The sequence below is a fragment of the Aethalodelphis obliquidens genome, unplaced genomic scaffold (assembly GCF_003676395.1).
Source record: "Aethalodelphis obliquidens isolate GAN/ISIS:26980383/991018 unplaced genomic scaffold, ASM367639v1 scaffold30, whole genome shotgun sequence".
Taxonomy (NCBI): Eukaryota; Metazoa; Chordata; class Mammalia; order Artiodactyla; family Delphinidae; genus Aethalodelphis; species Aethalodelphis obliquidens.
In genome coordinates, this window is record NW_020837974.1 from 7,437,072 (window position 1) to 7,452,597 (window position 15,526).

Sequence of the window (15,526 nt, forward strand, 5' to 3'; positions counted from 1 at the left end):
TGCTGTCCTCCTGACGGCTTCTGGACGTCCAAGCAACTGCCTCGCCCAGCATGGACCCAGGAGAGTTTGCCCCTTCCTGCATATCCTTCCTGCGCAAGCGTGAGTACCAAAGCCCACGGCAAAGGTCTGGACTGGGCCTCGTGAATACACAGGGCAGGGACTATTGTTCCATTTTATTGTGGAGGAAAGCTGAGGGCCCGGTGTGGGTGCTCCTTACCTGGGCTGTGGATTGCCCGGGCCCACCAAGTGGCCTCTCCAGCCCAACAGGATGCTTCCCAGGGGATCACCTTTCACCACAGAAGCCAGGGAATGGGCCACCGTGATATGATCCATTTGCTTGCAGGAAGCAAAGCCTGGCTCCTTTTCCCACAGGAGAGAGAAGGGGAAAGGTGGATGCCCAGCTGATGTGCCTTCTGACTCCAGTTACGGTTACTGACTCAGAGAACAAAAGGCTGAAAGGGAGCATCCAGTCCATCCCTGCATCTGACTGATGGGAAGTTGAGGCCCAGAGAGGGCTGAACTCAGCCTGAGGACACACAGCACAGTTCCTAATGCTGACCCCATTCCTGGTCCATCAGAAGGCGTATGCTCCCAGAGCAGGGGACCAGCCCCCTGGATTTAAGAGCTCCTCCTCCTGCAGCCTCTTCTGACTCATTTGGGTCCCCATGGAGGGTGTAGGTGGGGTGGGAGGAGGGTTCCTGGCCTTCCCCAGAACACATTGGGGTTTTTGCTGCAGTTCTGTGTGACCTGGGGAGGTCTTCTCCCACTCTGAGCTGCCCTTGACACAGCTATAAGTTGGGACCATGGATTGTGGGGCCTCACTGGCCACAAAGGTACCAAGAGATGTCAAAGATGCGAAAGGGCTTTGTAAACCCCGGGGCCCGTGGAGATGGCGAATGCTTCTGAGCTTCCACCCACGTGTCAGAAATAGGACCAGACACGGACTTCCCTGGCGGTCCAGTGGTTAAGACACTGCGCTTCCACTGCAGGGGGCACGGGTTCGATCCCTGGTCTGGGAACTAAGATCCCGCATGCCGTGTGGTGCGGCCAAAAAGAAGAAAGAAAGAAATAGTACCAGACAGGGACACAAACACAATGTGCACACAAATGTCCACGCGCAGAGACACTCCCATGTAGACCCCCTGCCTTAGACCTGAGTGTATCCACACTCATGCTCACTCCCACGCACACCCTTGAAGGTCTGCATTCTGGTACAGGGACGTGGCCTGTGGGTTGGTCTCTTTCTATGCCCCCTCCCACACCCCCTCCCCAGCAGCAGGGCCCTGACCCTCTTGAAGCCACTGATGCCCGTCCCTGCGTGCCAGCCCCTCTGGCCCCGCAGTCCCCACGCCATGCCGCTGCCAGATTGGGTTTCTTCTCAATAGGGCCCAGCTGCCTTCTGGGGAAGGGGGGCCAAGGGACCATGTCATCCCTACATAGCAGCGGGCCTCTTCTCACTTTTGGGAAGGGTCTCATTTCTTAAAAAGTTGCATTTATTTAATTCCTGTCTTTTCCCCCCAGAAGTCAAGGGCCCTGATGTTTTAGAAAGGAAATGCCGTGGTGCCCTCAGCTGGGGTGAGGGGCCAGGATGGCATCTGGGGAAAGGCTGTGGAGCCCCACCCCACAACCCTGGGGGTAGGACTTCCAGAGGACAGCAGGGTGGGGGCCACCGAGGGCAGGGCTCCAAGGAGCCCGCTGGGACTTCAGGCGTTTTCAGCAGGCCAGTTCCTGAGGCTGCCAGGATGATGGCTAAGAGCCAGTGGCAGCCCCTGGCTCCCTGGGTTTGAATCCAGCCTCTGGCACCTACTAGCTGTGTGACTTTGGGCAAGTTACCTAACCTCTCTGTGCCTGGGTTGCCTCATCTGTAAAACAGAGATAATAATGGTTCTTCCCTCATTGGGCTGTTGCAGGAATTAGACAAATTTACATGAAAAGCGGTGCATCAAGGTCTCGCCCTTCCATTAGCGTCTGGCAGATTGAGTGCTCTGTGAACTCCAGTTGCTTTTTCTTCTTTTGATCATTATTATGACCTGCATGGCTCCACATGGGCCAGACCCTCTGCTCTTGTGAAATCGGAAGAGAACGTTTCCTCCCTTCCTCCCCTCCCACCATGACACAAGCCAGAATATAATGAACTTCAGCATCAAAACATCTTCCTTATCTCTACTTTAAACCCCTTCCGTTTTTCCTGACTTTGGTGGAAATGGAAAACAGCTGCTCAGGGGCTGCAGCGCTTGCCATGTACAGTGAGGAAGCTCCCGGCACAGAGCTGCCAGGGTGCACCTGGGACCGACGGCCCCCTGCGGGAGGAGAGCAGTCCCTCCCCTCCCCCGGGGCCCCCTGAGGTCCTCCGAGGCAGGCTACCTGGACAATGAGCTGGGGGTCCCCTTCCATATCTGCTCGCCCCCCTCCCCAAAACTGCTGCTTCCCAAGAGGACACACGAGCATCTTTGCAGCCCCATGTGATGGAGGAATATTCTGCCCCCATTTTTCAGAATACGAGAATGGGTGAGACATGGCCCCACAGGGAAGAGGGGTACACAAGAGGTTCCCCGTCCACGCCGCCGAGTGCTGTCAGCAAGGTGTACACAGGATGCATGGCAATTGGTGGGAAGGTGGGTGCCTGAATCTGCCTAGAGTGGTCAAGGAAGGCTTCCTGGAGGAGGTGGTGCTTCACGAGGAATTCGCTCATCAATGGAGTGGTTGCAAGCCATTTCTAGATGCGATGACAAGACAGACAAATGCTAAAGGCCTAGAAGAGTTAGAGGTGCTCAGAGCATGGCAAGTAGCCCATCCCAGGGGTGGGGGTTGTCCTCAGGGCATCGGGGAGCACTGGGGGCTGACGGGTCAGATTGGTGTTTAGGATGGGCAGGACAGCAGCTTGACATGTTTTACATACACTGACCACACCTGTGTCCTAGCGTCCAGCTCAAGAAAGAATATTTTCATCATCTTAGAAGCCCTTCTCCTGCCTCTTCTGGTAACTGCCCTCCCCAAGATAACTGCTAACCCGCAGGCCACTGCCTTTGACCTGTCCTGCCTGTGCTGGAACCTTCGATAAATGGACTCACACAGTGTGTGCTCTTTGGGGGGGGGCTCTGTCATCTTTGTGAAGTTCATCCACGCGGCTGCACGTGGTTTGCGTGCGCTTTTTACTGTGTCAATACTCCATTTTGTGAATATTCAATTTACCCAGGTGGCCACCGATGGGAATTTGGATTATTTATAATTTTTGGTTATGAGCAACGCTGCTCATTCTTGCACGTGTCTTTTGGTGAAAGGATTTATTCATTTTTGTATCTAGAGATGGAATTGCTCCTACTCAGCCCTATTAGAAACTGCCACATTTTAAAAATGTGGTTAGTCCATGGACGTTCCACTGACGCTCTCTTAGAGTTCCAGTGGCTCATACTCTCTCGGATACTTACATTGTTAGTCTTTAATTTTAGCCATTCTTGTGGGTGTGGCTTAATTTGCATCTCCTGATACGGCTAATGAGTTGACCCCTCCGCCTATGACTGTGGGCCATTTGGCATCTTTATTTTTAAAAATTTATTTATTATATTTTTATTTATTTTTGGCTGTGTTGGGTCTTTGTTGCTGCGCGCGGGCTTTCTCTAGTTGTGGTGAGCCCGGGAGGGGGGCTACTCTTCTTTGCGGCGCGCGGGCTTCTCATTGTGGCGGCTTCTCTTGTTGCGGAGCACAAGCTCTAGGCGCGCGGGCTTCAGTAGTTGTGGCTCGTGGGCTCTAGAGCACAGGCTCAGTAGTTGTGGAGCGTGGGCTTAGTTGCTTCGCGGCATGTGGGATCTTCCCGGACCAGGGATCGAACCCGTGTCCCCTGCGTTGGCAGGCGGGTTCTTAACCACTGTGCCACCAAGGAAGCACTTTTTTTTTTTAATTTCTTCACCGTCACTAAGATGTTTTTATTTTTTTAATTTATTTTTTAAATAAATTTATTTATTTATTTATGGCTGCATTGGGTCTTCCTTGCTGCGCGCGGGCTTTCTCTAGTTGCGGCGAGCGGGGGCTACTCTTCATTGTGATGCATGGGCTTCTCATTGCAGTGGCTTCTCTTGCTGCAGAGCACGGGCTCTAGGTGCGTGAGCTTCAGTAGTTGTGGCTCGCAGGCTCTAGAGCACAGGCTCAGTAGTTGTGGCGAACGGGCTTAGTTGCTCCACGGCATGTGGGATCTTCCCGGATCAGGGCTCAAACTCATGTCCCCTGCATTGGCAGGTGGATCATTTGGCATCTTATTTTGTGGTTTTATGTCTTCCAAGGACCTCTTCTACTCGGTGATAGGCCTCTTCATTCTCTTAATGATGTATTCTGATGAAAAGAAATTCTTAAATTTAATGTGATCCATTTTATCAAAGTTTTCTTTAATGTTAGTGCTTTTTGTGTCCTAAGAAACCTTTGTCTATTCTGAGGTCATGAAGGTAGGTTACCCAGTTTTTCTAACACCGGTATTGTTGGAAATTCCCTGGCGATCCAGCGGTTAGGACTTGGAGCCTTCACTGCCGGGGCCTGGGTTTGATCCCTGGTCTGGGGAACTAAGATCCTGAAAGCCATACTGCACTGCAAAAAAAAAAGCTGGGTCCAATTGACCCAGCACCATTTATTGAAAAGTCCATCCTTTCTCTCCTGTACTCATATGTGCCTTTTTAATAAACCAGGTGAATGTGTAAGTGTGGGTCTCTTTGTCTATCTTTGCACCAATAATACAGTGTTTTAGTTACTGTAGTTTTATACTAGATCTCATTTCTGGTCCTAAACGTCTTCCACTTTTGTTCTATTTGTTCTAGATCGCCTTGGCTATTCTTGGACCTTTGCATTTTCATATATATTTTAGAATCAACTTGCAGATGTACATGCACACACACACAACATACACAAAGCCTTCTGAGATTTAAATGGGACTGCATTGAATTTATAGATCAAGTGGGAGACAGTTAACATCTATAATATAAGGCCTTCCAATCCATGAACATATCTTTCCGTTTATTTAGATCTTCTTTAATTTCTCTCAATGATGTTTTATAGTTTTCAGTAGATTTATTCCTAGATAATTTGATGCTTTTTGTGAATGATGTTATTGTCAATATATAGAAATATGGTTGACTTTCTTTTTAATTGAAGGCAAGCTTTTTATTTTATTTATTTATTTATTTGGCTGTGCTGGGTCTTAGTTGCTGTAGGCAGGATCTTTTTAGTTGCGGCATGGGGGATCTTCAGTTGTGGCGTGCAGCATGCGGGATCTTTAGCTGCATCGTGCACGACCTAGTTCCCTGACGAGGAATCAAAACCAGGCCCCCTGCATTGAGAGCGCAGAGTCTTAACTGCTGGACCACCAGGGAAGTCCCGGAATACGGTTGATTTTTATAAACTGTCTTTGTATTCCATCAACCTTGCTAAATTAACTTAATAATTCCAATAATTCCTCTTTAGATTTCATTGGGGCAAAGATGCTTTGGGGTGTGATCCAGCCATGGTACAAGACCCAACAATCTTGAACTCTGGGCTGGATGTGGAGGTAGAGAGGGAGGAAGACAGACTTGGCCAGTTAGGTCAGCAGAGTTTTTAGGGCCATGGTGGGGTGAAGAAATCACAAACTTCACCCATGTCCAGCCATGGTCCAGGCACTGTTTTCACATCACGTTGAGAGTTGCCGCCCCAGCCAGGGCACCCAGCCCAGCCCACCATGGGCTTATGGGAATGGAAGGCCTGGGTTCTGATTCTGGCCTTTAATCGACAAGCTGTGTGACCTTGAGTGCATTGCTGAACCTCTCTGAATCTCATCATCCTCACTCATAAAGGGAGGGACACACGCCAGGGTATTTCTGCCTCTCACCCTGTAGGTGACTGATTAACGTTAGTGAATTGGTTTCACTCACCAGTGTTGTCCCTTTTCCCCACGGGGGGTTTCTGAACATCGCTGGAAAGCTCTGTAGTCCAGGGACTGCTGGTGTCGGGGTGGAGGTGGCCAGCTACCCGTGTGCTCTGAGCAGTTTCAGCGCAGCTGGTCCTCTGGGGATTTGGGTTTCTACAGCGGTGACACCCATGCAAGGCTGCCCCTCTCCAAGAAGAAACTCCAATTACTTTTCAATAAAAACTCTTGGCAGAAGTTCTTGAAAAAATATCTGGCTTTCTCTGTGATCCGTGATAGAGAAAAAGATGGAATTTAATTATTCTGTCCTGTCCATTAGCCCCACGGCTGGGCCTGGCAAGCAGTCACAGCTCCATCCAACCAGCAGGCTCCCGACCCCCGATGGGCTCCGTCGCTCTGGCATGTGTGGAGGAGCACAGGGGGGCCCAGGGTAGGGCCCCCACCTTTGGCCTGGCCTTGTCCTTTCCACGCTTCCTTCTGGGGTATGTGTCTTAGAAAAATCCGATCTGTCTGCGAGTACCTGGACAAGCAGTTCTCTACAAGTTAACTGGAAAGGTGGCTTCCCAGGCCCAGGGAAGGTGTTTTTTTTTTTTTTTTTTTAATTAATTATTTTTGGCTGCGTTGGTCTTTGTTGCTGCGCACGGGCTTTCTCTAGTTGTGGCGAGCGGGGGCTACTCTTCGTTGCGGTGCGCAGGCTTCTCATTGCGGTGGCTTCTCTTGTTGCGGAGCACGGGCTCTAGGCGTGCGGGCTTCAGTAGTTGTGGCTCGCGGGCTCTAGAGCACGGGCTTAGTAGTTGTGGCGCACGGGCTTAGCTGCTCCACGGCATGTGGGATCTTCCCGGAGCAGGGCTCGAACCCGTGTGCCCTGCATTGGCAGGCAGATTCTTAACCACTGCGCCACCAGGGAAGCCCCCCAGGGAAGGTATTTTACAAAATTCCTACCAGGTCCTCGCTGCTACCCACGGAGCTAGGCTCAGAGCAGCAGAGGGCACTTAAGAGCTGCAGGCTGAACTGGAAACACCAGAACTGGAAGAATCTGGAACGATCATGTCTGGTGGCACTATCCCTGGAGCTCCAGCCTGCAGCTGGCTTGTTTCCTGCCGGCTCACGAATAGATACAATTTTGTATATTTTCCACACAGCATCATAAGCACGTTTCATGCTTTCACCCAGTTAAAAGTTTAAATTACGTTACGTATATTAAATATATACATTGTTTTAAAAAGGCCAGTAGCTCTTCAAGGCTTACCATGAGAAAGGAGAGTCCCCTGTACCCCTCTTTACCCCCAATTTTCATTCCCTAGAGTCAGGCTTTTGGCGGGTGGGGTGGGGGAGCTTACCTCCATAGCTCTTGTCACATTAGGGAAACAGATCACTCAGGACCTCCTTATTCCTGTGGTGCCCTGTGTGCACCCATGGCCAGTCTAGCTGGCCTGTCCTACCCCTGTCTCCGCAGTATCTTACCCTATTGACCTCCTTGGAGGTTTTTTCCCCTAGGAGTCTTGACTAGGGTCAAAGGTCTCCCGGGGGATTATAGGGGTCTCTTCCATCTGGGCCCCGTTGGGTTGGCTGCAGGTGACATCCACCCTGCGTATGCCCCGTACCTGCAGACCATTTCAGAGACCTCTCAGAGGGAGCTGGGCCTCTGGGCACAGGACCATCCAAGTGCCCTGGCTGCACCTGTCAGGGTCTCGTGGCCCAAGCAGGAAAGGGATGGGTGAGGTAAGCAGAAGCTGGAGGCACAAAGGTGGGATGTCCTGGGAGGAGGAACAGAAAGAGAGAGGTAGACAGGGCAGCCGGCCGGCAAGGGCAGGAGCAAAGAGTCCAGGAGCCCGAGGTCCCTGGACCTGAGCAATGTAAACCCCTTTTACAGATGGGGAAACTGAGGAGCAGAGAGAAAGAGGGCCTCACAAGCCACACAGTGAGTTAGTGGCCTCTATAGTGCTCTCTCTACTGACCACTCCAAGCAGTCAGTTTCTCTCTCTCTTACACACACACACACACACACACACACACACACACACACACACACACACCAGTTCGCCGGCACATCCACTCTTCTGATATATTGGCAGAGAATTCCCAACACAGGTTCTGCCGCTGTGTCCTCAAAACGAGGAAACACTCGTGGGCCTGTGTGTGCTGAGAACGTGGGAATCCTCAGAATCCCAGAGAGGTAGAGTCTGGGTCTCAGGGAGGGGGAACCGGCCCAGAGCCAGGTGGCAGGGCCTCGGCCAGTCACACAGCCAGGATTGTCCCCACCAGGCCCATCTCCGTATTTCCACCGCTCCGAGGAATAGTTAGAGAAAGTCAAATGCATAATTTAATTGCTGTCGATGACAGAATGCCAGGGGAACCATAAAACCCGCCCAGTCTCAGAGCGCCTGCCCGGGCAGGTGGCACAGGGAGGCTGAGCTGGCAGCCTCGCCCCTGCCCGCTGGCTGGGCCTCTCTGCGGCTGGGGAGCTGGACCCCCTGTGCCTGCTGACAGCCAAACCGCTCCCCACAGGCCAAGCAGGGTGCCCGGAGCCAGAGCAAACTAGGTCCGGGCCCAGCACACTTTCCAGAAATGGGTTTCTGCGAGGGCCCAAGGCTCACCCCTTCCTCTGCTGGCCTTCCCCCCTGCCTCACACCCTGGAAATGTGTTCACAGCCTCTAAATGCCTCAGGAATGTTCACTGGGTGGGGCTGGGGCTCTGACTGACATCTCACCCATGGCCATCCTGCCCCCCCTTCCTGCTGGGCCCCGGGGTGGGGCGGTGCCCTCCTGTGTGTGGAGGGGACAGCTGAGGCTCAGACAGGAAAGTTCTCCAGGCCAGCCCTCCTCCAGAGTCAGCGCCTGTTCTCCCATGAGATGCTCTTGGGCCTTTGCTGCGAGGGCAGGCACCCCATCCATGCTGCCCTGCCACCCGCCCATCAGGATGAGCACGGGGTCACCAAGGGGCCCATGGGGAGCCACGGTGCCTCCAGGTGGATGAAAGGATGGTTGGGGATGGGTAGCGTCCGGGGGTGAAGGGAGGGGTGGGGGATGGATGAATGGGGAGGTGGGTGGGTGGAAAGTAAGGTGGAGGGTGGAGGGTAGGGTGGGTGGAATGACAAATGGAACCCTCTTTGTTTTGATGTCTGTCTTTCCCATGAAGGGCCTCCTTCAGAGGCACAGGAACCCTGGACCCTCTGTATTTAGGAGGGAGGCACTAAGAGCCCCCTGGGGCTCTTTCCGTGTGTTTTGCCCTTGTTGACTGGAGGCCATTGTACAGGAGGTGGGGGGGGGGGAAGGGGACCTCCCTAGGTATCAGCGCCTGTGGGCCTTTCCCCTTGGGTGGGTCGCTGAGCCCAGAGAGGACCCTCTCCTTTCCCTGATCTCCAAGCCCTCCTGTGTCTGCAAGCCTGGGACTCGGCCCCCGGCTGCCTTTCACTGCGAAGTCTCCTCTGCCCATCTCTCTGCTTTGTGGTTTGTACCTTTTTCTCCCTTCACCATCCCTTTCCTGGGAGGAACTAGAGGGAAACATGTGTGTTCAATTCCCCATGTTTAACCAGAAAACCGCCTCCTTTCTCGCTGATCCTTTGTGAAGTCCTGCCCCGTCCCCGAGTCAGACAACTGTATACATTCTTCTGGTTGTTTTAAAGTTTCAGTGTTTACACCTCAGTCTTTAATCTCTTTTATATATCGGGGTTCCTGACAAGGTTTTATTGGGGGAGAAAGAGTTCTGTTCCTAAAAAAGGCTTATAAACCACTGACTGGGCAGAGCCCAGGGTAGATGGGGAGGGAGATGAGGGTGAGGGGACCCCTGCCAGCCCACATAAAGCCAGGTAGGGCTGGTGAGCAGGAAGTGGAGACTGTCAGCACCCCTGGCCCCAAGGCTGGGCGCCCCTGGGGAGGACACGGCCTGAATCACCTGTTCCCATGGTCCTAACGTCCTGGTGTCTCCTCACATCTCTCACAGAGCACTCATTATTTTAAAATAGGGACATTTACAAAGTGGTTTGCATTCAGCGACAAAGATGGGGGACAGACAAGGCTGATGATGGGGGGCCGGGGGCCTCTGAACACCAAGTGGGACCTGCTGAGTTACCCTAATAGCTCTCGTGTGTCTGTGTAACCAGAATGGGGTTCCTGTAGGGTCAGGCTTTGAACTGAGGGAGGAATCTAAGCATCTCTTGACTTCTAGAGCAATAAAAGCTCCTTAGAACAGCTTTGAACCATCTATTTCCTCATTAAAGAGCTCTGGGTCTCTGGGGGAGGCAGACATAAATAGATGATTACAGCCCAGGGAGATGTATGCCTGGGAGGTTAACAGTTACTGGTCTCCTAATTGGCCTTCGGCTCCCAGGCCCTCCCACTCCCACCCATGGGACACTTCCGCTGCCAGAGTGAGCTTTTAAAAATGCAAATCTGACCTTGGCTTTCACCCCCTCCTACAGCAGCCCATTGGCCTCAGGATACTGCCAAGCTCTTCCCCCCAGGCCTCCTGTGTCAGGGCCCAGCCCACTGCTCCAGCCTTGTTGGCCTGCAGGTGTGCTCGGATAGGCCAGGCTGCTGGCAGACGCTCCCCTGTTCTGTTCTCCTTGGGGCCTCAGCCCTTATTCTTCCTTCTGCTGAACCTGACCAGTCATTGTGCATCCCTCAGGCCTCACCTTAGATGCCACTGCCTCCAAGAAGCCCTCCTGGACCACTGCCCACCCCAGATGGGTTTTGACATCCCCCATGACGCTCTTTTGCACGTTCTGTCCTTATAGCCCTTACCAGCCTGTGTCTATTTGCCTGTATCCTTCCCCAGACTGTAGTTCTCAAAGTCAGGGAGCGTGTCTCATTTACTATCCATTCAGCGACTATCAGATATTTTTTTGAGCCTCTATTTTGTGCCAGGCACTGAAATGCATGAACAAACAAAATAGACAAAGACCCCGCCCATACGGCACCCACAGACTGAGAAGGCAACCCAGGTGCTGGCTCAGACAATTCACTGAGTAAACAGACAGTACTCTGTGCTGTGGATGCCCAGAAAGGAGGGTCAGGGGTCAGGCAGACTGCATGGAGGAGGGGGCGCTAAGGGTAAGGAGGCTCTGAAGGATGGTAGGAGTTTTGCTGGCAACAGCTCAGAGATTTCCCTGCCTGCCTGACCAGAGGCTATCCTTGTGGCTGGGCTGCTCTCTCCCCAGGATCTACTCCACTCTCACCTCTTCTCTTTCAGAATGCATGAACTGTACCCGGCTCAGTGACATGAGTGACCGGCTGACCACGCTGGAAGCCAAGGTCAGATGGTCTGGGGATAATGGGCCTAGGGAGCTGGCTGGGGAGGGCCTTGCATCAGCCCCAGGGAGCCCAGCAGGACTGAGCAGCCTGGTCCTGAGGGATGGGTGCTGTTTGGGGCTTCAGTGGCCCGGGGTAACCTTCTCTGGGCCGGGCCAGTCTCCTGGGGTTGGGGAAGGGAGTGGGGTGAGCAAGAAAGCTGAGGGTCCCAGGTGTGAGGGACGCTGGGGAAGATGCTGGGATGTACTTCTGGTACCCGAGACTTTAGAAAAGGTCGGGTCCCCAGGCTGGCTGGCCTGACGGACATTTTCCAGGCACCTGAAACCAGGCTGACAGCCTGCTCTGGCCCAGGCCCAGTACACTCACTGGGGTGTTAAAAATCACAGCTCTGGGGGAGGACAGGCACTGTGCCAGCTGTCCCCTGCCCACTTAGCCCTCGCCCATGCCCTCTCGCCGTGAGCAATTCCTCCCCTGGTCCTCCCACCCTGACACCTCCCTCTGCCTAGAGAGGCTGTACCACGACCATGGCCAAGGCCACGGCAGCGGGCTGGGGGTGGGGCTTACTCTCTGGCCCTGAGGGTGAGGGTCATGACCCCTCTGTAGACCTCAGGGGACTACAGAGGTGGGGGGTCAGGCTGTCCCAGTAATTGCTCTGCCTTGGCAGGTCCCTTCCTAGCTCTGGGCCTCAGTCTGCTGCCCTGTAAAATGGAAATTGAAGGAGACATTTCCCAGCCCCTCACTGGGTCCTTCTGAGGCTGGTGGACAGGGGTGAGCTCAGGTGGCTCCTGGGTGGGGGAGGGGAGAGGTAGCTCGAGACGGGTGTGCAGAGAGGTGGCTGCCACTGCGTTTCTTCTGGATCCCCAGGTAGGGGGTGGGAGACTCCTGTCTCAACTGCTGTGTCTTATCTGGATCACCTTCCAGCTGCCCACTTGTCTGCTCTATGCCCAAGTGTCCCCTGGAGGAACTGGGCCCCTGGGAGCTTCGTCAGCCCGGTCAGAGGGCCCTGAGAGGCGGCAGCCTGCAGAGGGAGGGGGACACAAGCCAGGCTAGCAGCCAGGACAGCCCCGCAGCCTCAGGGGCTGTGCTGAGGTCAGGTGAGCCCGCAGGGGTCAGAGAGAGCACGGAGCTGGGCTCAGGGGCTGGGGTCAGGTGGGCGAAGGCAGGACCAGGCAGGCAGACCCCAGATGGGGAGTCAGAACCCAGGCAGCTGGCATAAGAGAGCAGAAACTCTGAGGCCTGGACACTGCAACTTCTGCTTCTGCAGACAAGAAACCTGTTTTGGCATCAGAAGGGATGTGTTCAGAAACCCAGCCACTGGCAGCTTACTCCTTACCATTTATCGTTAGTTCACTAGGAAGTCCAGAAGTTAGTGGTCTCAGGATTGGTTTGGTGGCTCAAGAACCCAGACTCTTCACACAGCCTTCCTCTCCACCTCCTTAGTGAATTGGCTTTTGGTCTCATGGTCAGTGCCTCATGGTTACAAAGTGGCTGCTGCAGCTCAAGGCCTCACATCCTTATACCTTGTTCAAAGGCAGGAAGTAGTGGGGGGAAGTAAAGCACCCCAACAGATTCATTATGTGTCATTGGCCAGCACTGGGCTATACGCCCACCTCCTAGTTGCAAGGGAGCTGGGAAAATGAGTAATTGGCCACTCATGATTCCTCCTCTGGGGCACACCCGCAGGCACACAGTAGGGGGCTCTGGAGCCAGGGAAGAGGAGGAGGTTGGAGGCCAGGCGACCACAAGGGACTGTTCCATTTACACTCCGCACGGTGCCCGAGTTGCCAAAGGACACAGACCTAGGAGCTCGTCTAGATTCCTGCCACCCTCTTTTCCTGGGACAGGCTGGAATGGCTGTTGGGCGATGGTGGGGTGGAAGGCCAGCAGACAAAGTTTCCTGCCTTCCTTCCTCTCCTGCCCCTCAGTTTACACTCTGACTCCAAGGACCAGACTGAGTGGGAGGCAGCCCGAGGGCGTTTCCCTGAGTGAGGGTCACAGGAGCCTCGGAACTCGGCTGCTCTCCAGTGCAGGAGGGCGGTGTCCTGGCCAATCAGGCAGGCCGCCATGACGTCATCAGAGCCACTGCCTCCGAGGCTGGCCAAGGTCTGGTTTTCTTGGGCTAAGTCCCCACGCCCACTGCTGCCCGCCCTGGTGTGCTCATGCCCGGCAGGAATGGGGTCAGTTTCTCTGGGAGGTTGGCCATGGCCAGGCCAGGAGGACTTGGACTCTGGTGGGGGCTGATTCTAACTTGACCGTGGCCAGGGCTTCTCTGCCTGGGTCCGTGGGCTCTGTGGGCCTTGGTGTCTGCGTGGGAAGTGCCCCAGGAAAAAGTGAGCCGGGTGTCTGGTGCAGGGCTAAGGCTGCAGGTGGCAGGTCCCCTTGGGAGCTGGGCCTGACCCCCCTCCTTGATCTTTCCAAGCTGCTCCAAACCCCCTTCTGCTCCTGGCTACTCCCTGTTAAATATTTCCATCTGGAGGTTCCCCCGAGACACTGCATCTCAACTCACCCCTGGACTGATCACCTTCACCCGCAGACCTGCCCTTTCCTGCGCCCCTGTTTGACTGGAGGCAATCCCACCATCTCCAGAGCCAGGCCAGAAACAAGGGAGCTACCCCTGCCTTCGCCCACCCTCCTGCCCCCAAGCCCTGGGGCGCCAGGTACTGACAGTTCTCCCCACCTCCATCCTCACACCCACAGCTCTGGGTCCCAAATCATGGGCACCGACAGACAAGTCTCCTTCCCCTGCCGCCCAGCTCCTCCACTTGGCCATGGCTGGTCAGCTTCCCAGTGGACAGTCAGTAGTTGGGACAGGAATTGTAACCCTCCCTTCCTAGAGGGGGTTCCAGGGCTCAGGAGATGGGGTTCCACCCCTGAGCCGCTGTGTGATCTGAGCCAGCCGCTCCCCTTCTCTGTGCCTCCGTGAAGCTCCACTGAGGCCAAGGTTGTGGCCCGGCTGTGGGGAGGTGGGTGAGGCAGCACATGGGGCCCTGGCCCCACCACCTACTTGCTGGGTGACCTTGGGCAAGTCACTTGCAGTCTCTGAGCCTCTATTTCCACCTCACCTGTGATGGGGCTGCAGTGGCCCTTCCTGTCTCATGAGCCCTTGTGAGGACCAGAAAGGAGAGGGGCTGAGAGACAGGGGCCCTGGGAGTCACCAGAGCCTCAAGGGTCAGGAACCCACCCACCCAACACAGACGGGGACCTGAGATCTGATGCAGGGGTGCCACTTTGTTCCCAAGAGTCCTCAGAGACTCTGTCACCCAGGCCCCGGAACACTGCAGAACTGGTGGGAGGGGGCGCTCAGAGGGACCCTGTCTGCACAGCCACAAAGCCTCAGCCCAGCCAGCCAGGCCTGGGTGCTGTGAAGGCCGCCGTTTGTTCCCGTGACCCGCCCCCCCCGCCACCGTCCCAGCATCAGCAGGACTAACCGGGTTGCTCATGTGTTGAGCGCTCCCGATCTCCCGTGGTCCTGCAGGGTCAGTGTTATCACCCCCATTTTGCTGATGGGAAAACTGAGGCCCACAGAGGTCACAATGCTTGCACAAGGTCACACAGTGGTCACCTAGTAGGAGAGCAGGGATTCAAACCAGCCTGGCTGGTAGCAGGGCCTCAGCTTCCCCCATCACATGGCACTTAACCTGTGCTGGGCTCTGGGGACCCAGAGCAAGGAGGGCGCCCCCTCCCCAGGTGGTCCCTACTCCTGAGGGCGGGGCTGGTGGCATTGCTCCCACCGCCGCCCTGGCTGTGGGCACAAAGTGATTGTACAGGAGCTGAGGGGACACACAGGAGGGGAGGCCCCCCTTCTGCCCAGAGGGTCAGACAGACACAGGGAGGAGGGGACAGCTCACTGGATCTCAGAATCTTCCGGGGGTCGGGGTTGTGGGCAGGGCTGGTGGAGGGCCCTGCAGGAGCTTGGGCTTGGAGGTGGGGCGGTCTTGGGCTTGAGGGGCACTGGGAGAGTTCAGAGCAGCTGGAGCAGAGCGGGTGGAAGAGACGCAGGTGAGGCCAAGGCGGGCGCCTGTGTACGAAGTGTGTGGAAATATGGGCGGTGTTTAGGGGGTTTGCTTTGCGGGAGGTCCTCATGCACTGCTGTTGATTGTGGGGACCGGGGGCTGCAGGAGAGGGAGGGGGCAGGCGGAGGTGGGGGAGGCAGAGGGCTGTTGCAGAGCCTGAGGCCACAGGCCTGGGGAGCGGGGACATGACAGGCCGAGCGAGGGCCACAGGCAGGCGGAGGGGCACTGGAAGAGGCCTGGGGGCCCATTAGGCCCTCCGGGAAGTATGGACTCCCGCGTTGGGGTGGACGTGGGGTGGGGTATAGGCCGGGGGACTTCAGTTTGGATGCCTTCAGGCAGCAAAACCTGCGGGATTAGACACCAGTGATTCTAATGGGGGG

The 15,526-nt window shown here is 55.2% G+C and overlaps 1 protein-coding gene across 2 annotated transcripts in view; it reads left to right on the forward strand.

The window, feature by feature from the left end:
• The window catches only part of COL26A1 (collagen type XXVI alpha 1 chain), a 175,257-nt gene that overhangs the window by 142,247 nt on the left and 17,484 nt on the right, over positions 1-15,526 (forward strand). For both annotated transcript variants that reach the window (XM_027126057.1, XM_027126058.1), the window contains exon 4: positions 11,075-11,136. In XM_027126057.1, coding sequence (XP_026981858.1) covers positions 11,075-11,136 — 62 coding nt within the window. The remainder of the gene's footprint in view (positions 1-11,074; positions 11,137-15,526) is intronic.